Raw genomic sequence first — 22,001 nt, 5'->3', positions numbered from 1 at the left:
CTTCTACCTGTTTTTGTTTTGCCATGGTTGTAATGAGAGAGACATGTGTAAATGTATGTGTACATGTTTCTGTGTGAGAGTGGGGGCAAGCAAATGAACACATGTGCCATGCCACACAGAGGACAATCTGGGGTGTTGGCCCTTGCCTTCCACCTTATCTGCGACATGATGAGACATTTTTGTTGTTGTTGTTATTTTCTGCTGTGTGAGCTGACAACTCTGGGTCATAATGAGATGGCTATATCTGACAACTGGCAGAGTAGAGGCTTGTTCCAGCTTGCAGCTGTGCCTGTTCCTAAGTGAACAGCCCTATAGATCCAAGTTTAGAAGACATGGGGAAAGGGTAGGAGGTGACAACTGGAATAGGGGCACAGGACAGGAGAGATGGCTCAGCGGCAAAGCACTTGCCATGTAAGAGTTATGATCTGAGCTCCCATGTAAAACTAGGTGCAGTAGCATGTCTGCCTTCCAGGGCATCCACAGTGAGATGGGAGGCACAGGCAGGAGAAGCCCTAGAGGCATGGGCAGGTTGTCAGCCCACACAGCAGAAAACAGCAAAAGACCATGTCTCATCAGCAAAAGACCATGTCGAAAATAAGGTGGAAAGCAAGGACCAACACACCAGATTGTCCTCTGTGTGGCATGGCACATGTGTTCAAGGGCATGCCCACATTCACACAGAAACATGTACACACACCTATACACATCTCTCTCTCTCTCTCTCTCTCTCTCTCACACACACACACACACAGATGCACACAATGAAAGAGGACATGGGCTCACAATTCTTGGCAGTGTAGCTTGAAGGAACCCTATGTCTCAGCTATTGGAACCATCGGCTTATCTTCCTGTCCCTCCAAGAAAATGCTCAAAGCATCACTACTCCTGAAGAACAGAGTTGAGCAGTCTCTGAAGGTTGACTGTCCAGGATCAAAGTCTAGGTTGGCCTCTGCTGGCTGTGACTGTGTAGCTTTAGCCTCATTAACTTTCTTTCTTTGAACCAGTCTTTTTCTCATATAAAGTGGGTCTGGTAGTCATTCTGTTATCAGGTTGGTGTATGGATTAAACTTATATAGATGAAGGGGCTATTTTGGCTCACAGATTCTATAGTTTTAGACGCGTAAAGAGGCAGACCATCGTGGGAGAATCTTGTGCAAAACAAAAGCATTTGCCTCATGACCAGGAAGCAAACAAAGAGGAAACACTGTGATTAAACACCAGGACCTAAAGCAACTTAGAGAAGAGTTTATTTTAGCTCATGTTCCATAGGGAGAGTCCATGACAGGGAGGGAGGCATTGCAGCAGATGCTAAAGCAGGAAGTCGAGAGAGATCACACCTCAACAGCACACAAGAAGCAGAGCAAGCAAATAGGAAACCGAATGAGGCTATAACTGATCAAAGCCTGCCATCAACAACATACTTTCTCTAGCAAAGATGTACCCCTAAAAGTTTCATAAAACAGTACCGCCAACTGGGGACCAACTGTTCAAACATATGAGCCTATGGAGGCTTGCATTTCCATCCAAACTACCACAGTGTATAAAAGGTATGAGAGAAACGTAACATGATCTTTTTTTTTTTTTTTTTAGATTTATTTATCATATATAAGTACATGGTATTCAGACACACCAGAAGAGGGCATCAGATTTCATTGCAGATGGTTGTGAGCCACCATGTGGTTGCTGGGAATTGAACTCAGGACCTCTGGAAGAGCAGTCAGTGCTCTTAACCACTGGGCCATCTCTCCAGCCCATGTAACATGATCTTAAGAAACATACACTCTAATAGGGAAGTACACAGTTCTGCTTGCAATATTTAGGTACATGGCTGAGAATGCAAAGTAGGGTACAATTATTTATGAGACAGCATTTCGGAGAAAAGCAAAATCCCTGTCAGTGGGTACCAGGAGGTTGGGGGTGTCAGGTTAGAACTTTTCATGGAAAAATAGGACTTGGGTTGGGTCTGGGAGGATTGTAAGATCTGTATGGGTGGAGGCAAGGGACAGTACAGTGGATAAAGAAAGAGAAGGCAGAAAGATGACCTTTGCAAGTAGGTAGTAAGTGTAGTGAGAGGCTTGATGCTGAGGAAGCAAGGCCACCCCAATAACTGCCCCAGCAGACACAGTCTCTAGGGTCTCTAGAGCCAGGAACATCCTGGTGCACTGGTGTGCTATAATATCCTAGCCCGTGCCAACCCACACTGGAACCTAATGCGAAAGGAAGGTCAGCAATACTGAGGTGTCTTTATTTAAAACCTTTTGTAGCTTGTGTGGGTTTTTGCATTCATTTTGATTTTTAAAGACAGTGTATTGAAATATTACTTATTTTGGTTATTGGTCATGCCTAAGACAAGTGCCAATCACTTGTGCTATTCTAGCCCCAACCCTGTGCTCTATTTTTGAAATTCACCTGTGGGATGTGGGTATTTATTTCATTTTTACTAATTATAGTTTATTATGTTCACTTTATAGATATTCTTTAGTTAGTAGAGAGAATTTAATAAAATATAATTAAAAGGAGTAAATCTGGCTTTGAAAACTGATTTGGTGCTTTGGAATCTAAGAAGCATGAAAGAGGATCTTATCCTTGTGTTCTGGAGTCATTCTCAAGGGAGAACTTTCCACAGCTCTGCCCAGGCAGTGTCTGCAGCAGAGGCTGCCATACCCACACTGTTGATAGAAGGTAACCCTGAGAGTACCAGGCACTACTAATAGGAGATTGGGTTGGGCAGCTCTGCTGCTGCCTAGCCAGAGTGAGTGTGCTATTCAGCCTGAGGCAAGCCTACAGATGGGCCTCCTGAATAGTCCTGCTGCAGCTCACGTCACCTACTGAGTTCTTTCAGTGTCTCCGGGAACTGTGGGTCTGTGGGAAGGGCAGTGTTTGTGCAGAGTGTCAGCAATGCATCTTTAAGTGTAAAATCTGAAATCTTAGCTTTGATTTTTCTTTTGAGATAAGGTCTTGCAGTATAGCTTAGGCTGGACTTGAACCCATGATCCTTCTGCTTCAGTTTTCTGAGTGCTGGGATTACAGGAGTGGGCCACTGCACCTGGCTAAAATCTTATAGCCTGAAATTTACTGGACATCAGTACACTAGAGATAAGTGAAGTGTCATTTTCTCCAGGGAAGCCACTTAGATGGCAGCACAGAACTCGCAGAAGGCCAGGAAGGTAGAGCGGTCAGGTGGTTTCTCACCCTCCACCAGGGCAGCAGCTCATCAGCTGACACGGACCTCCCAGTCACCACTGATGCTCAGAGAAAGCCTCTCCAGACGCAGGGTACATGTTTTGGTACAGTATGTAAAAGCTGCAGGCTGAACTTCACCATCTAAACAGTAAGATGATAAAAAAGATAGTTTGTGAGAAACCAGGAGCAAATATATATATATATAGTTTTTTTTCTTCAAATCTGATATGTTATCTGGTGTTTTCAAATACTTCACTTAGGAAAACCTGGAAGCACTTTTATTCATGAACTCTATGAATATTTTAAAATACAAAAAGTCCCATTGTTTTGAATATAATTATGGTTGGAAAAACACGATCAGGAGCAAAGTGATTCATCTAAGAAATTCAGTATGTGAAATTCCTCAAAGTAGAATTTTATTCTGCTTCCAGGGCTGAAGGTGGCTGTAACCTATTACACACTAAGAAACACCTAGAGGGCTGGAGAGATGGTACTGGGTTCTCTTCCAGAGGTCCTGAGTTCAATTCCCAGCAACCACATGGTGGTTCAATGGGATCCAATGCCCTCTGGTGTGTCTGAGGACAGTTACAGTGTACTCCTATAAACAAAATAAATAAATCCTTTAAAACGAAAACACCTAGAATACTATTATAGGCCTCCAACAGTTTCTCGGGAAGAGAAGCAGGTTAGCCTGCTAAATCTAGAGCAGAGGTTTCCAACCCTCCTAATGCTGCGACACTTTAATACAGTTCCTCATGTTGTGGTGACCCCCCAACTAGAAAGTCCCTTCACTGCTACTTTATAACTGTAATTTGGCTACTGTCATGAATCGTAACGTAAATATCTGATATGCAGCATCTGTGAAAGCGGTATTTGTGCCCCACAGGTGGAGGAAGGTCAGAGATGGCCTGAACTTGGCTCAGTGTGACAGTTTGGGACAAGCCATCTCTTCGCTGCAGACACTTCTGTGTTTCCAGCACAGAAGCTGCAGTAAGGAGCTATTTGCTTACCAGACAAGTGGGTAGTCACCAAAAATGGCGTCTTCCTAAGGCCTAAGACCAAGATCTGCTCCACAATGCACTTGCTGGGGTAATGGCCCTTCTCATCAGCACATCTGGAAGGACAGATGGTATTAGGAAAAAGAAAGGTATGGGGTTATAACTGGTCTCCAGATCAATATCTCCACCCTGAGAGTTTTTGTTTCTATGGAGTCATATTCAGTAGGACATAGAGAGTGGAAACAAACAATTCCCTGTGCCAATTACAAGGTAACAGCCACGTCAATCTCCCTAAACTGTCAGAAGAGCACAAAAGATATACTGTGGTTTGGATATTCAATCAAGCTGAAAGAAACCAGATATTTAATTAATTGGTACATGAAGGAATGAAGGTAGTAAGGAGTACTTAAACAGAATAGTTTTATTTTGGGGGCAAAAAACAATAAAGGCAAAAAAGGGGCTTTCATGGTCAGTGATCGGAAAATACTAATGGCCTTCACCATTCATTTATTTAAATAATCTTAAATATCTTTTATTGTTTTTATTTTAGGAACATAAAATTGGCTGTGTGTATGTAAGTGCACCACATGCCCTTAGAGGCCAGAAGAGGAGGGTCAGATCTCCTGCAGCTGAGTTCCAGATCGGATGGGTGCTGGGAACTGAACCTGGGTCCTCTTCAAGAACAACCAGGGCTCTTTAACCCTAAGGCCATTTCTTAAGCCCCTAAATTGAAAACTTGAGCATTGTTTACTTGCAGATGCCAATAGGTGAGCACGATCTGAGAAGAGCCGCTCACGGCTGCCCCTACCTGTTGGTCAGAACCCCGGAGCAGAACAAGAACCTGCGGTGTAAGAACTGGTCCTCGTGGAGGTACTGGAATGAATGGCCATCATCGAGATAAAGTTCTCCCACAGCAGAGCCCTGTGGAGCAAATGGCAGAGGCTCGGCTAATGGCAACAGTTTTATAAAAAAATAGTGTCACCCTCTAAAGGAAAAGAGTAACATCTGAAAAGCTGTGAAAAATCTGAAAAGCTGAGCATTTGAACTGCACAAAGTTACATATACGTTCCTGACATATGCAATGCCCAGTCACTCCTGAGTAGAACGTATAATAATGAGCAAGGTGCTGCATAAGAGGGGCACAGAGTTAGGCTTTGTTGAAGGACACTGACATGTGAAATAGAGTCAGTAGTGAGTTCTGTCACAATACTATCCCAGACTGTGTCAAGAATGTCCACAGAACAGAACTGCAGTTGAAAAATCACTAGATAATAGAGGAAGTAGACTGTCTCTGGACTCCCTTCATACTCAAAGGGGCCGGACACTTTGGCAGCCAAACGCTACGGCCTTCTACATGGCAGGTTAGTTACTGACACTGTTGGCTGTAGGCTGGGTCTCTAGCTTACTGCATTCATTCTGGGATCCCACATGGGTCCAGGCCATAGTTTGCCCGAAGAAGACAAGCTTCAATAAAGTACATGGGAAAAAAGCTATAGTTTACTTACTTCACAACATTAATATAAGTGAGTATAACTGTAAGGAGGATATGATTTTGGCTCTGTGAGGCACTGAGGTAAATGAGAGGCAGACAGCCACCTGCTTCCCTTGGCTCAGAAGACTCAACACTGCCAGGCATACTCAAGGCGACTTCAGATGAGAACAGAAGTCACTAAATTGGTTTGGGGACACCTAAAGTAGTTAAAACACTTTTCCAATGGCCCTCTTTGGTAGTGGACCGAGTTTCAGGACTAGTCTACAGGGGTGGACTGCATAATAAATATTTTCCGGTAGCAATCCATGCCAACTTGAGAGGTGGGCACTGCACCCGCAGAAGCATGTCTACATCATTCCTGGATCTTAGAGTTCCTCAGAACGACACCGGGGAGGACAGACTTCACAGTAATTCTGAAATGGCTCAGACCCCGATTTTGAGACAAGCATCAGATACATTGTTTCACATGAGATTTGTTACTTTTTCTTACCCTCAAAAGGCTACCAGGGTAAAGAGATAGGATAGGAAAAAAGGGACTGACTTTCCAAATACCTGAGTACTCAGGGCAACCCAAAGCCCGTATGCGGAGTCAGCCATCCAGCCGGTGGACTTTCCCACAGTGGCCTTTATTGGAACCACACTCCCACCTCGTTGAAACACTGGGATCTGTAACACAGCAGCACTCTCAGGAAGGACATACCCGCAAAGAGAACTTTCCAAGTAGAATTTTTAAGTATTTCACTATATGAGATCCATATGCTTTACAGATACAAACTCAAGCAAAGACAACCTATGGGCAGAGAAATGGCAAGCATGAGGGCTGTGGAGTTCAAAGAAAATGGATCCACTCTAAACTATTTATGTGGCCATTCCAGCTGGGAAATTCCAGAGAATGGCCCTGACCCAAGTCAATCGCTTGGTCAGTATTTAACATTTAATAAAGCTCGTTTTAAGTCTGCCCGCCAAGAATTGCTTATTCATTATTTATACTTATTTTTGTGTTTTATAATTACTTTGTGTGTATACGTGTGTAGATGGCACATGCATGTCACAGCAATGTGTATGACGGTCAGAAGACGACTCTGTGAAGTCAGCTCTCTTGTTCTCCCTTTCTGTGGGCTTTGGAATTGGACAGAGGTTGGCAGGCTCGCATGATTAGGAAATGACACACAAACCTGCCTACAGGCCAGTCCGATGGAGGTACTTCCTTAGCTGACTTTAGTTTATGTCAAGCTGACTAACCGGCGCACAGTCCTTGCCACTTTTTCATTGGAACAATTAATTTATTCTACTTATCTTGTTAGAGGCCCAGAGTTACCCCTAAAGATTCATTTTTCAATGTAACCAGAACGGACATTCCATTTTAGACCTTTAGCATCCTTGTCAGTAAAACAGTGAGCATATACTCTAGAGACCTGCAAAAGAGTAGATTTTTCTGTTTATGTAGCGAGGTGTGATGGGACTTCTGTGTCTGCAGAGACTTCTGTTGGTTTCTCCCAGCATTTGCACCCTTTTGTCTCTGCTTGTCTGAGTCAGCAGGATAACAGACTCAGTTCTCTGACTCGAAAGCTGCTTCTGCTACAGAAAGTATCAAGGGAACTTCAACATGGCTGTGGCCACAGTTCATGTCTATCAGTTTTTTGGAATGGCTCTTGGCAGAAGAGCCTGGTAGGTAGGTTTCTTAAGTGTGTGTGCTTTTCTCTGAGTAAGGAAAAGAGGGAGAGAACATGTGTGATTTGGAGAGAGAGTGGAGTGGTCCAGATATGCTTCTCTGCCCCCTAGTCACAGGCAGCAAAAAGGAAAGGTAGCTCTTTGTCCTCCCCCCCCCCCCTCCTTTTAAAGAACAAGGCAGTTACAGAAAACTTGGAGGAGGTGGGAGAACTTGTTGGCCACAACCTAGAGGAGATTCTGGACAAAAGCCAATTAACTTCTACGTCAGCTTTTTCATGTGCAAATGAATGAGAAAGGCCCCTATAGACTCATCTATTTGAATGCTTGGTCACCAGGGAGTGGCACTATTTGAAAGGATTAGAATGAATGGGATGTGGCCTTGTTGAAGGAAATTTGTGGGCTGTGAGGTTTCTAAAGTCCCCACCAGGCCCAAAGTCTCTCTTTGCTTGCAGACCAGGATGTAGCTCTCATCTCCTCCTTCAGCACCACACCTGCACGCTGCCATGCTCACAGCCAGGATGATAATGGACTAAGCCTCTGAAACTGTAAGCCAGCCCCAACCAAATACTTTCTTATGTAAGTGTTGCCTTGGTCACAACAACAGAGCAGTAACTAAGACAAAGGAATTGGGGTAGAAGATTACTAAGGTCTCCTTCGGATCTGGAAGTTGATGTCTGGAAACAGGATTCTTTATAATGAAACCACTGATGGTAATTGGTAAAAATGACCGACACATTCTCTTGCCCAGAGGCCCAGAGTGGCACCTTTTAGCTTTTTTGACAATTTATTCGGCACTGTGGTGCACACTTTTTCTTCTCAGTGCTACTGTTCTTAGATATAAGTGTAGATATACAGGAAAGGATTGTTTATCCTCAATTTTTCATGCCAAGAGTCAGAGTACATGTATTTTTAAACTCTTCTTATATCTTAACAGCTTTACTGATATATTCATGTACTTCAAAATGTACAATTAGAGTATATAATCAAACCACTTCAGAAATATTAAGGCATGTAAGTAACTATTGCCACAGTCAATTTTAAAACCCTCTCAACATCTCTAAAAGAAAACCTATATTTTTTAGCAGTCTCTCTCCATGGCTTCCCACATCCTCTCCCAAGCACAGCCCAAAGTGATTACTATTAAAATTTATTTTCTCTCTATATTCAGTATGACTTATTACATCAAACATCACTCTTGGCTCACATTTTACAGAAATACATTATAAACAGAATGTTTGTGTTTCCTCATTCATATGTTGAAGCCCCGACCACTGGGGTGACTATTATCTGGAGACAGGTTCATAAAGATTACTCCTGATATGATCGGTGCTAGAAACCAAACCTAGGTCCTCTACAAGAGCAAAAGTGCTCTTAACCACGGAGCCAACTCTTCAGCCCCATTTACAAGAATTCTGTTTCCTTACTCTTTCCATCCCATCAGCCCCTACATACCAGGAAGAAATATTTCAGGGGGACCTGAGTCAGCCAGCACTTTGATATATATAGGTCTTATACCTTCAGAAGTATGGGAAGATAAATTTCTGTTGCCTAAGTCTTCCAGGCTGTATTCTGAACAGACTAACACAGCTAAATAGATAAAATAATACTCTGAAAATAACTTACAGTATCCAAGGTTACTGGAATCTTCACAGTACATCCTCCTTCCCAATATGTGAACATCTTAGAGTTGTACCAGACCTAGAAAGGAACCAACTGCACTGAAAAGAGAGTGGGCAATCCCTCTCCCAAGAAGCCCGCACCCGCCACCATCTCCTCTTGCCCTTTAATAAGCGGCAATCCCAGGAAGAAAGGAATAAAAAAAAATTAAGTAAATATAATTAAAATTTGTGGGACAAGTTATGAAAATCACACCTCATGTTGTGTGTGTGTGTGTGTGTGTGTGTGTGTGTGTGTGTGCGCGTGCATGCTTGCTCAATCATCCTAAGGGAGTGCTTTACTACTGAAGTAGGTCTCCTGCCTCTTTTATTTGACATGGAGTCTTACTAAGTTACCCAGGCTTTTCTTGAACTCACTATGTAGTCCAGATAGACCTTGAACTTGAAATCTTCTTGATGTAATTATGGGCCTGTGTTATCAGATCCCACATATTCTTCCTTTAAGAAAATCCCAAAGCATGCATAAAGCCTGCTGTTGATCCTCAGCATATAATAAATTGGGCACGGTGGCATATGCTTGTAATCCTAGGTGGGAGGATCAGAAGTTTAAGTTCATCCTAAGTTTCAAGATTAGTCTTACCTCATTTGACCCTGGCAGGAATACATCAATCATGGTAGTCTGTGGGTCTGTAACTGGATGAACCAATAAAGCACTTCCTAAAAAAATAAAAAGGAGGCAAAGCTGAGTGTCATAGGAAATTCGAAAGGCTTCTTTCCCTTTGCCGAACACTATAGCGACCTTAAGATCACCAGACTGTGATTGTAAGGCGGAGACAATGGTGAGTTGAACAAAGAATTCACTAGACAGAAGCACTGGTAGATCAAGGGCATGGGCTCAGAAAGGTAAAGGATCAAACCCACTGTGGCTGGTAGGGTTGTGGGGCAGGGACCCTGTCTATCACAGTCGTGTGTGTTTATTTGCTTTGGGTTTTGTTTCTTTGAGACAAGGTCTTGCTATGTAGCCAAGAGTGACCTGGAACTTGCTCTGCCTCCCAGGCTGTCTTTGGGATGATCTTCCTGCCTCAGCCTTTTGAATGCTAGGGCTACAGGCTTGAGCCACAACGTTCAGATCCACAGTTTCGTTTTCTGCATAAGTACTGGGATGCCTACAATCAGGAAGCACCCACCTCCTCCAAATGTCATCATTGGCCAGGAATGTCTCTGGTTAAGGGAGCTGTGAAGCGGTGGAGAAGTCTGGTCTCTGTAGCTCTTCAGGCCCTTACCACTGCAGTCTGGACCTCTCTTAAGGGTAGCCTGGACCTTACTTTTGCTTTCACATTGGCTTTATACATGTGTAAAGTGCATTTATTTATGACTTCATTCTAAAGGTTTGTGTCCTTTATGTAACAAGCACCTTGAACTCACGAGTGTTGAATTCTAGGCATGAACCATTATATTTATCTCAGATTGTTTCTTCCAGTCAATAAAGACTTTTTTTTTAACCAAGTTCCAGGTACTAAGCTAAGTTCTGGGGACATTTATATGAGTAAATAAAACAAACACAGCTCCTATCTTCATGGAGTTTGTGGTAAGTGAAGAAGACAGATATTTAAAAGTAATTACAAGTGAATTAGGATTAAAGCAAATACTGAAAGAGGTAAAAGTACAAAGCAAAGTGAAAAATATCTAAGAGGCAGGGGCGGGCTTTGAATGGGGAGGACAGAACTAAGGTTTAGGGAGCAAGGACTGGTGAAAGACGTCTTTCCAAGGCAGTGACGGTTATGCTGAAGCCACATGTGCCGGGGATTGAACACAGAGCCTTGTGCGTGTTATACAAGAGCGTGCCCTCAAGTTTATCTCCAGGGGTCCCTGTTCCTGTTGTTGTCATCGTTATCATTGTTTACATTTGGAGGGCTCCACTATTTAGAACAGAATTGACTCTTTGGGTCCCGATATCTTGCTTCTTAAGCTTGCTTCCTAATACAATAAACCTCCATGTTTTAGATTTCATGGTTGATCCTCTTAAGGAAGCCCAGCTAGGCACTGGAGTATATGCCTGAAGTTTCAGAGATCCAGATCTTGATGGAGAGGGTTGCAAGTCTAAGGATAACCTGGGCCAAAGCCCTGTTTCAGGTGAAAAGACCAAACCAAAACCAAGACGAGGTCTACTATTGCAATTCTGTTTTTCTATAACCATCTGGTCGTCTTTCTTATACTCACCTTCCCTCTGGCAGTCTCGACAGGCTTTAGAGAAGTGGGTCCCAAACAAAACTCTAAGATCATATTCACTGATACGGTGGATGTATTTGGTGTTAACATGACTAATATGGTGAGGGCTACATTACAACAGAATAGAGCTATAGTCTCACTATTACATTAAAACCTTGGTGAAGGAGGGCAAGGGTGGAACTCAGTTGTTGGAGTGATTGTCTAGCACGCATGTTGCTCTGGGTTCAATTCCCAGCATCAGACATGGTGAGGCATATTTGTGATCCCAGCAGCTGGGATGAGAAGTCAACCTCATCCTTAGATACAGAATAAGTTCCAGCATGGGCTAAGTGAGACCCTGACTAAAAAAAAAATTAATGATGGAATCTCTTTTATTTTTATCAGTTGTCTTTCTTGGGCTTAGGAGATTCTCACTAGAAAATATAATAAAACATAGTTACAGAATTTTTATCACAACCATAATTGACCTAGAAATACTTACCCAGCATGTATTCATCTTCCACAGCAAAAGTCTCCACGTCATCAGGAAATTCTACCCACAGAGGCCTGGGAAAAGAAAACAGAATTTGCATTTTAAAATATTGTTTTATTATTCTTGGTGTTACACATTTTATTAGGTTTTATATTCATAGTGTTATACCTGTCCAAAAGGAACTGGAGAATACCGAAGAGCCAAGATTCTTTCTCACATGAACAAAGAGTTTATGAGCAATTGCTATGGTTATTTTACATTTATTATATCAAAGAGCTTTCTATCAACTTGAATGTCCTAATGGAACATTGAGACTCCTCTTGTGTGCCACACTCCTATCTGACTACTGAGTACTACCTACCACTCTTGCAGGCAAAAACTAAGGCAAGTCCAAATGTATAATGTTTCTGGTGTGAAGAAAATGTTTGCAAAAAATTCACATTTTCAGCCACCGACTTTCATGTGCCATTTAATTATTATTTATTTACATGAAAGGAACTAATTTTCCTTGCATTCAAGCAGGTAACACTTTGGGGGGAGGGGAAAAGTTGCCAAGATGTTTAAATAGTTATTGTTTCATATGACTTATCAAGAAGGCATTTAGGTTCATAAAAACAACAAAGCTTTCCATATCTGTGACTAGATAGTGACTTAGTGTTTTGAACCTTCCTTTAATTTAATTTTATGAGAATGACTTTACTTGTGTGTGCATGTGCGTGTGCGTGTGCGTGTGCGTGTGTGTGTGTGTGTGTGTGTGTGTGTATACATGTGTACCATTTGGGTGCAAGTATTTGCAGAGGCCAGAAGAGGGCACTGGAGCTCTTGGAGCTGGAGTTCTAGCCGGTTGAGAGCTATCAGACATGGGTGCTGGGAACCATGTTTAAGTCCTTTCTAAGAGCAGCAAGCATTCTTAACTGCTGAGTCATCTCTCCAGCACCAAGAAATAGGTATTTTCTAATTGAAGTTTGTTTTTAGAGTTTTAAAATTATTTTATGTGTATGAGTGTCTTGTGTACCTGTATGCATGTGTGTGCCTGGTACTTGTGGCTGTCAGAAGATGGCATTGGATCTCCCAGGACTGGAGTCAAAGGTAGATGTGAGGCACCATGTGGATGCTGGGAATTGAGCCCAGGTCCTCTGCAAGAGCAACAAGTGCTTACCAGCTTAGCTAACTCTCCAGCCCAATATTTTTTAATAAATGAAACTTGTTATGTATATACCAGTCTTTCCAACAATATATTCTGTTTCTACAGAATGGTAACAAAGCAGGTGTCTCTAACCCTAGCTGGCGACTAGAATTACCAGGAAACTTCTGGTCTCAAGTAAGTTTAGGAACGGCTGACACAGAATTCTGTGAATGCTTTTCTCTGGCCTAGAAAATCTTATCCTTTATAATGTTTCCATCTCTCAACAAATGCCAAGGCTTTAATCATGAGGAGTGGGTATCTAGTCAGTGGCTTCTGTGTTTTCAACAGTCAGCACTACAGCAGGACATGAAGCTGATTGAAACTCGACTAAACACATAGCTTTTGTTCTAGCCCCTCATCACTGAGGGGATCTGTTGGCTGGTTGTGGGAGCTCCTAATAAAGGATGCCCTTTTTACCTCATGACAGGCTGAGAGGACACGTGCGCACGGTAGAACAGAGAATACAGATAGGGCAGGAGGGTGTAGCGCTCTCTGATGGCTTCCCGGATCAGCTGAGTGTATTCTTTCCCAAACAGCCAGGGTTCTCGCCGCTTGGTGTTCATGGTAGCATGGCCTCGGAAGAAGGGCTGGTAAGCTGCAGCCTGGTACCAACGCACTAGCAGCTCTGCCTCAGGATTGCCAATGAAGCCACCCACATCAGCTGGTTAGACAGAGAAAGACCAGATGAAGAAACCACACTTGAAGTCAATAATGTGCTAAGGTAAAAACAAGGTCTTGAAAAAGAGAAGAGACACTCTATGTGCATACTGAACTCGACAGGCAAACCTATAGCCTAAATAAGGGAGTCCGAGCCCTGAACACCAGCCAGTGATCTGGCAGAATGCTCTGTGATTTCTTTCTTCTTTTTTTTTATGTCAAAAAGTTACAGGCTTTTTTGTAAGAGTAGTTGTACTGTGTGTTCTGGATCCTCTATTACTCAGAAATTGTAGTTTCCCTGGGTAGGGGTGTGTCTGTGTACTGAAGGAAAGGTGACTAGTAATTTACTTCTTTTGAGAGAAAAGCTAAAATAGTATCAACCACAGAGAAGCAAATCAACAGCTTTGGGGGTTTAGGTAGAGTTCCATGCTCACCCTGTGGGCAGGACATGTACTTCCTGCCTGTGAACCAATGTCATAAAGACACATATACTAAAAAGTGTTATTAATTTGTTTTTATTCTTATAGAAGATAAAAATCAGCCAGACCTGCAGCTAGTACTGGAGGCAGTATATTCTGAGCATCTTCATATTGGTAACGTTTATCAGCATTGAATTCTCAGGATGAGGGAAGGCAAGCCATCAGATATGCATTTTAACTAGACCTATCTTTTCCAAGAACACATCTTTTGTGTGTGTGAATGTATGTGTATGTGCTTGCCTGTGTGGTTGTGTATGTGTGTTCATGTGTGAGAAGAGACATGTGGAGGCCATAGCCTGACTTCAATGTCTTCCTCAGTCACTCTCTACTTTTATTTTTTGAAACAAGTTCTCTTGTTGAACCTGAAGTGTATTGCTTATCTAGACTGGGTTGTTAGCAAGCAATAGGGATCCTCCTGTCTCAACCTCCCCAGCTCTGGGGTCACAGGCATGTGTCATTGCATCTGGCTCTTTTACATGGGTGCTGGGGTTCAGAACTTAGGTCCTCACATTTGTGTAATAAGCACTTTACTCTGAGCCATCTCCATAGTCCCATCTTTCTTAGACAAAGTCCTATATAGCCCAGCCCGACCTCAGAGGAGCTAGGCGCTCAAGACGAACTTGAACTTTTGACCTTTCTATTTCTACATCCCAGTCTGGACCATTGGTATGTACAACTGTGCTTGTCTTTATGTGGGGCTGGGGATCAAGATGAGGGCTTCTTGTGAGCTACTTCTGGAGCAACTGAAAACAACTTAAAAAAAAAAAAAGAGTTAAATTATGTTACAGAATCTAACATTTGCCCAGCACAAAATATTTCTGTAAGGCTGATCCTCTTATTCCCTGGCTACCCTGCCCCTGCTGCCTATCAAACCCCAGGTCCTGAGCATGCTAGGCTAGCACTCTACTGAGCTAGGTTGGCTTTGGTTTGCTAAGTTGGTTACAGTGCTCTTGGGTTTGTGGAACATTCAGTTACTCTGTCTCTGGAGGCAGTGCTGAGGGAACGAAACATTCTCCCCTTGACTTTATACCCTCAATGCAGACAAGATACATGCAAGATTTAAAACAAAACACCCAAACAGGGTGTCTCTATGTAGACCCAGCTGTCCTGAGCTTGCTACGTAGATCAGGCTGGCCCTGAATTCATAGACATACTCTTACTCTGCCTTTAGAAGGTTGGACTGAAGCTGTGTGCCACCATGCCAGGCTTTGAAGTAAGTTTTAAAGTGACACTTGTTCTCCTCCCATTTTCTTCCCTGCATTCATCAGGACCCTTCCCATGCCCCCAACAGGACCCTCACTTCTCACTCCTGCCCAACGCCTCAGGACAGCGACCAGATTACCTCCACAGAAGGAGATTCCCGAGACACTGAGGGTGAGTAACATAGGGATGGAAATTTTCAGATAGCTCCATTCTGCTGTGTTGTCTCCCGTCCACACTGCACCTAAATCGCCCATAACGAGGCAATGAAACACACACGAATCCTCCAATGCATTCCATTTCATTTAGACTCCAAATTTGTAAAATACAAAAAGAACACAAAGGGAAACAGATTCCTCACCTTAAACAAATTCTGCTATTTCTGCAAAAGGTATTCGTTTTCTAATGTGAAATAGTTATTAAGATTCATAAAACACTGGGTAGTAGTGGTGCATGCCTTTAATCACAGCACTCAGGAGGCAGAGGCAGGCAAATCTCTCTGAATTTGACGCCAGCCTGGTCTATAGAGCAAGATCCAGGACAGCCAAGGCTACAGAGAGAAACCTTGTCTCAACAAACAAACAAACAAAAAACCCAAATCCAAAACGATCTTAGGGTTTCCATTGTTGTGAAGAGATATGACAAAAGCTACTCTTTGAAGGAACAACATTTAATTGGGGCTGGCTCACAGGTTCAGAGGTTCAGTCCATTATCAAGGCAGGATCATGATGGCATCCAGGCAGGAATGGCACTGGAGGTGCTGAGAGTTCTACATCTTCATCTGACTGTAGCCAGGGTAAAACTTAGTCTTCTGCACTGGGTGGAGCTTCAAAGTTCACCCACACAATAACACACTTCCTCCAACCAGGCCACACCTCCTAACAGCACCATTCCCTATAGGCCAAGCATATTCAAACCACCACACAAACCAAACCAACAAAAACAACTAAATACTCTGGGTTTCTTGTCCCACTTGTTCATCTCAACAGTTCTATCAGGCAGACACTATTATTAGCTCTATTTTTATAGAGTAGGGAACTATGGTAAACAATGGATCCATAACTTTCCTAGTTATAGAGTTACTGAATAGATTTGAGCCTAGCAATCACACTGTTAAAGCTGAAGTTCCAGTTCACATTATAATTGGTAAGAGTTCATGATGACAGTTTCTTTATCATTAAAGAGACAATAAAAGAGGACACAATCTTATTTCACGACATCTAGAGATCCTGGAACTTTTACCAAAACCATTTCAGTGGATATATTTTTTTTTAATCTTCTGTAGAAAGTTGAGCTGTTCTATAGGCAGAGAAAATATTTTCAAGGAGCTTTTTAAAAACTGTACTGTAGTAATTTTTCCTTGACATCAACTAAGTTACAAATATATCTACACAGTAATTTTGAAATCATATCGATAATCTCATCAAGAAAGCTCACACAAACCAGGCAGTGGTGGTGTATGGGGAGCATACACCAGCATTCTGGGGAGCAGAGGTAGGCGGATCTCTGAGTTTGAGGCCAGCCTGGTTTACAGAGTGAGTTCCAGGATAGCCAGAGTTACCTGTCTCAACAGAACAAAACAAAATCACCATAGTCAAAAAATAAAAGGAAAGCTCATGAAGACACACACAGGCATATCACAGTTAACATGGGTGTTCAGTCACAGTTGTTTATAACTATTGGTCAAGGATATGACTGGGGAGAGTCATGTTTTCCTAGCTACACACTGGGTGAAATAACCACGCAGAGTACTCTAGAGACAGACCAGCATCTAAGTGATCAGAAATAATGCACAAGGCACACACTTGCAATTCCAGCACTGGGGAAGGAGAGGCAATACAAATTCAAGGCCAGCCTGAACTAAATAGTGAGAGTCTGTATCAACAAATCTAATAGAAAAAAACATTAGCATCCATATGTCTTATCTTTTTAAACTGCTGTCTATAAACTTTTTCATTAGTTACCCCCAACTTCCCCCTCAGTTGTTTTTGTTTTTTTCTTTTTTGTCTTTGTTTTAGAGATAGAAACTCACTATATATCCTGGGTTGTGGGAGTGGGTTCTCTTCCACCATGTGGGTCCCTACAATTTAACTCAGGCCATTAGGCTTGGTGGAAAGTGCCTTAATCAAGTGACCCCTCTTGCTGGCCCTTATCTATCTACCTATCTGTCTGTCTGTCTGTCTGTCTGTCAGGTTGGTTTCACAGCCTCTGTGTAGCTTATGAAGACCTTGAACTCCTGATCCTTCTGCTTCTACTCCCAAGTGCTGGGATTATAGGCTTAAACTTTCCAGTATTTTACCGAAATCTACTTTTGATTTAAATGACTCCATCTACATTTTTAACAATTGGGATAATGAATATCACTTAGGCTTTATTTTTTCAGATGTAATGTTATAAACATATTGTCATGCATTACAAGCAGCACTTTAAGGAAGGAGAGAACTAACTACCACAGGTTGTCCTCTGACCTTTCTTTACACATGGCATGCGTCACACCTCCCTAAAGTAAGTGAAAAAACATTTAAACTATTTAAATTTTAAACTGCCTCATCATAGTTTATCTGTGGATAACCCACATTTTTGTAACCATTATTTTACTGTTATACAGATAGACTTTCCTTTCAGCCTCAAGGTCTAATGCTATGATAAACACCTCCATTGAAACTATTCTGTCCTTTGGCTGAAGAACATCGGCTGGAGGTTGAGTGTTAGACCTGAAAATGTCTCCCATACAGCAAAACTAAGTTCTTTATATCAGCACCAAAGCTCTTAAAATAGCTTTTATTTTAAGACCCAAGGCCTTAAAATAGCCTCCCTGCCACAGAGTGGTTAAGTTGAATCAGATCTATGAGAACCAGATCCAGTCACAGATGACCCTGACAACAAACAACAGCCGGACCTATTTTAAGCCATACTGCTAAGTGGAACAGGTGGGTGAAACAGTATGTGAGAGGTGTCAAAGAGATAGGATCAGAGATGACCATGCCAGAAAACCGGATGCTCCCACGTCCCTCATTTCTTTAGTAGGAGGAAAGAACTAAACTTGACTGTGGTGGTTTGAACAAAATGGACACCATAGGCCCACAGGGAGTGGCTCTATTAAGAGATGTGGCCTTATTGGAGTAGTTGTAGCTTTGTTGGAGGAGGTGTGTCACTAGGCTTTGAGGTCTCAGACATCCAAACAGGTGCAGTGTGACTTTCAGCCCCTTCTCCAGCATCATGTCTGCCTTCATGTCACTGTACCTCCCACGATGATGATAATGGACTAAACCTCTGAAACTGTAAGCACTGCTGTGGTCATCGTGTCTTCACAGCAATAGAAACCCTACCTAAGAAAATAGAAACCATATTTTCATTGATGAAAAATTTTTTACTGTTTTGTTGGGGAGTAAGAGGGTCTCATGAAACTCCAGAAAGCCTTGGAGGACTTCTGTTCTTCCTGCCTCCATCTCTGGAATGCTAGGATTACAAACATGTACCACCTTGACTGGGTCTATATGATGTTGAGCTTTAAACCCAGGGCCTCTTGCCTACTAGGCAGTCATTTTACCAAGTGAGGTATCTCTAAGTCTTTTTATTCATAGTTAAAATATACATGTCAGAATACACCATTTTCTATTTTCTATACTGTAAGTTATAAGACTATTGAAGAAGAACGTAGTGTCAGCATATATCATAAATAGTATACAAAAAAAAAAGATGAGTAGCTACATTGTATTTTTATTTATTTCATGTATATGAGTACACTATTGCTGTCTTCAGACACACCAGGAGAGGGCATAGGATGCCATTACAGATGGTTGTGAGTCACCATGTAGTTGCTGGGAATTGAACTCAGAACCTCTGGAAGAGCAGTCAGTGCTCTTAACCACTGAGACATCTCTCCAGCCCCTACATTGTATTTTATAATGTGAGCCATTTCTTACCATACTTTTGTGATCCGGCAAAGAAGGAACGGGAAAGAACAAAGGGTCTCTCCTTCCCCTTAGATCGCTGCATCAGTCCTTCTGCAGTAGCCATGTGCTATAAGTCAGTCAATGGAGAAAGATTGGAAAGGGGAGAGAGGATGAGGGTATCATGCCAACATGCTCAATAGACTACTAACATGAGAAAGGTAAGCAGTCGGAGGGACTATGAAATGGAAAATAATAAACCCATCAACTCTCTTTGATAAGACAATAAATGACATTAGTTTCCCTGGTAAAGATGGAATCATTTATTATGTTAAGAGAATCAATGAGGTAATAGTAAGCAGAAACAGGGAAGCAGACGAGAAGAGTGGCTGTCCAGCATGCCGGAGGCCCAGCATTGCAGAAAATAAACATCACACAATAAAACAAAACACCAGCCTACCATTTATTTAGCGATACTATTGGTAGGCATTTTATAATGTATTCCCATATGATCTGCACAATAATCTGTGAGTCAGATAGTTTTCATTGGTAAAAAAATAAATTCAGAGCTGTTAAGTGTTCACTTTAGCCTACTTAAAAAATTCCTCAAGTAATTGACAATTAAAGCAAAAATCTTTTAGAGAAATAAGCATATATTAGGAAAAGGCTATATCCAGCCAGCAGTTCCCATTAGAAAATAGCAATTGTGAGAGACATATAGCCATGCAGCCACATTCCAAAAATAACAAAGACTCACAGATATGAATTAGGGTAAATTATTCATAATTTTTGGAGATGATTAGTAAAAAAAGGAAAGTCTATACATTTGAAAAATACAGTGTGATGGTTTGAATGACAACTGCCCTCATAGGCTCACATATTTAAATACTTGGTCCCCAGTGGTGGAACTGTTTGGTAAGGATTAGGAGTGTGACCTTGTTAGAAGAGGTGTGTCCCCAGGGGTAGGCTTAGGGGTTTCAAAAGACCTATGCCATTCCCAATGTGCCTCCCTCTTAACACCTTATGGTTATAGATCAGGACACAAGCTTTCAGTGTTCCTTCACTGGGCCATCATGGTCTCCAATATTCTGAATGCATAATGTAAATTAAATGCTTTATTATATAAGTTTTTGGGGAGCCTGGTCTACAAAGTGAGTTCTGGGACAGCTAGGGTTACAAGGAAAAGTCCTGTCTTGAAACAAACAAACAAAAAAGTTATCTTGGCTATGGTGTATTTTCACTGTAATAGAACCTAAGCTATATACGTAGTAAAATATAATCTATGTGCTAGGTCTTGCTCTCCTAGTGTGAATGTTAGGAGATAATATGTTTATGAGTATGTATACACATATGTGTGTGTGCACACACACATTTGTTCTTCACTTTTTTGGAAGGTTTTTTCCTTTTGTGTATGAGTGTTCCGCTTGCATATATATCTGTGCATTATGTGCATGCACTGTTCATGGATGCCAGAGGTGGCTTTGGATCCCCTGGAGCTGGAATTACAGATGGTTGTTAGCCACCAAGTAGGTGCTGGGAAATGAGCCACTGAAACATTTCTCTAGCCCTTTAAAAATATTTTTAAAATCTATGTATATGTGAGTATATATGCCATAAATGGGTGCTTCTGAAAAAAGTGTTAGATGCTCTGGAGCTGGAGTTACAGACTTTGTGAGCTGCCTTAGGTGCTGGGAACCAAACTCAGGCCCTCTGGAAGAGCAGGGAGCCCTCTTAAGCACTGATCTTAACTATCATTCTAGCCACTGTCTGCCTTTTGCTTTTGTGACAGGGTCTTGTTGTATAGCATAGGCTGGCCTAGAACTCATTATGCAGGCCAAGTAGGCCTTGAATTTACAGTCCCTCCGTACTGTGGATACTAGGATTGTCCACATATTCCACCAAACTCAGCTAAGCTAGCAATAGATGGATATTTATAAAATTTTAAAACCTTACTTTAATTACATTTATTAACATATTTGTAGACTGCCTGTGCCAATAAACATAGCAGCATATGATATTCAAAATTTTATCAGGTTTATTATGGAAGGAAAAGAAAGCACAGGGAGAAATAATAAATTGTCTGTAATCTAAGGCTCAGTACAATTTACAACAAAGACACACAAGAAGCATGCACAGCACACTCAGTTATACAACCGACTCCCTGTTTAAAAGCAGGGTATATGAATCTATTTGACGCACAGCACACTCAGTTATACAACCGACTCCCTGTTTAAAAGCAGGGTATATGAATCTATTTGACTTTTATTTAGATGCCTTACCTGATAAAATCCGTAGATGTTGTGAAGTTCTCTGTGTTCCCAGTTGCCATGGTGAATAGCATTCTTTTGCATGGTTAGCTCTGGCCCTCTGAAGACTGAGGGCTCATTCATGTCATTCCATAGGAAAAGGATGTCTGTAGATCCCTAGGAAGTGAATCCTGGTCATGAGAATCCTCCCCCCAGGGAAGATATTAATAGAATAGTATTTCTGACTGTCTTTTTTTTTCCTTCTTACTTATTTTTTATGCTGATTAGGCTGTGGATTTTATTCAATAAAAATCCCATGCACCAAGAACAGTATCTGACCCAAAGAAATATTTGTTGATATGAATGTTGCACTTTATTGTCTACAAAATACATACTGGCCTGTAAGTTATTTCCAAGATGTCCTTAGTGAATACATGACATAAAAAGTGTGAGTTTTCCCCATTAGGCTCTGCATCATCCTCTATCTATTATAAGTCCTCACTTGATCTTACCCAAAGAACTGAGAAGAAATCTCTGCTATAATTCTTAGCTAAATGCAATTACTACTATACATGAATCGATTTTCTCTAATACTCTGAGTTATCTGTTTTTGACATCTTATATACTTTGTGTTCTTTCAATCTAGTGTACATGGTACTAAAATTATTTTTATAAGAGT

General features: G+C 41.8%; 1 protein-coding gene across 4 annotated transcripts in view; it reads right to left on the bottom strand.

Annotated features, from left to right (window-relative positions):
• Positions 1 to 1,210: 1,210 nt before the first annotated feature.
• GANC (glucosidase alpha, neutral C) overlaps positions 1,211 to 22,001 on the bottom strand; it is a 54,575-nt gene continuing 33,784 nt past the window's right edge. The window contains exons 14-24 of one of the 4 annotated variants that reach the window (XM_080931394.1): positions 21,356 to 21,499; positions 19,110 to 19,206; positions 15,326 to 15,427; positions 13,265 to 13,508; positions 11,671 to 11,735; positions 9,601 to 9,677; positions 8,968 to 9,042; positions 6,226 to 6,339; positions 4,990 to 5,102; positions 4,194 to 4,297; positions 1,211 to 3,324 (exon numbers count right to left, since the gene is read on the bottom strand). In XM_080931394.1, the coding sequence (XP_080787520.1) occupies positions 3,215 to 3,324; positions 4,194 to 4,297; positions 4,990 to 5,102; positions 6,226 to 6,339; positions 8,968 to 9,042; positions 9,601 to 9,677; positions 11,671 to 11,735; positions 13,265 to 13,508; positions 15,326 to 15,427; positions 19,110 to 19,206; positions 21,356 to 21,499 (1,245 nt within the window). In that variant the 3' untranslated portion in view covers positions 1,211 to 3,214. Of the gene's footprint in view, positions 3,325 to 4,193; positions 4,298 to 4,989; positions 5,103 to 6,225; positions 6,340 to 8,967; positions 9,043 to 9,600; positions 9,678 to 11,670; positions 11,736 to 13,264; positions 13,509 to 15,325; positions 15,428 to 19,109; positions 19,207 to 21,355; positions 21,514 to 22,001 lie in introns of those variants that run through there. The other 3 variants (XM_080931395.1, XR_013975389.1, XR_013975390.1) reach the window with 3 other exon arrangements.

Source organism: Micromys minutus (assembly GCF_963924665.1).
Source record: "Micromys minutus genome assembly, chromosome: 17".
Taxonomy (NCBI): domain Eukaryota; kingdom Metazoa; phylum Chordata; class Mammalia; order Rodentia; family Muridae; genus Micromys; species Micromys minutus.
This window is presented reverse-complemented; position numbering and strand designations above follow the sequence as displayed.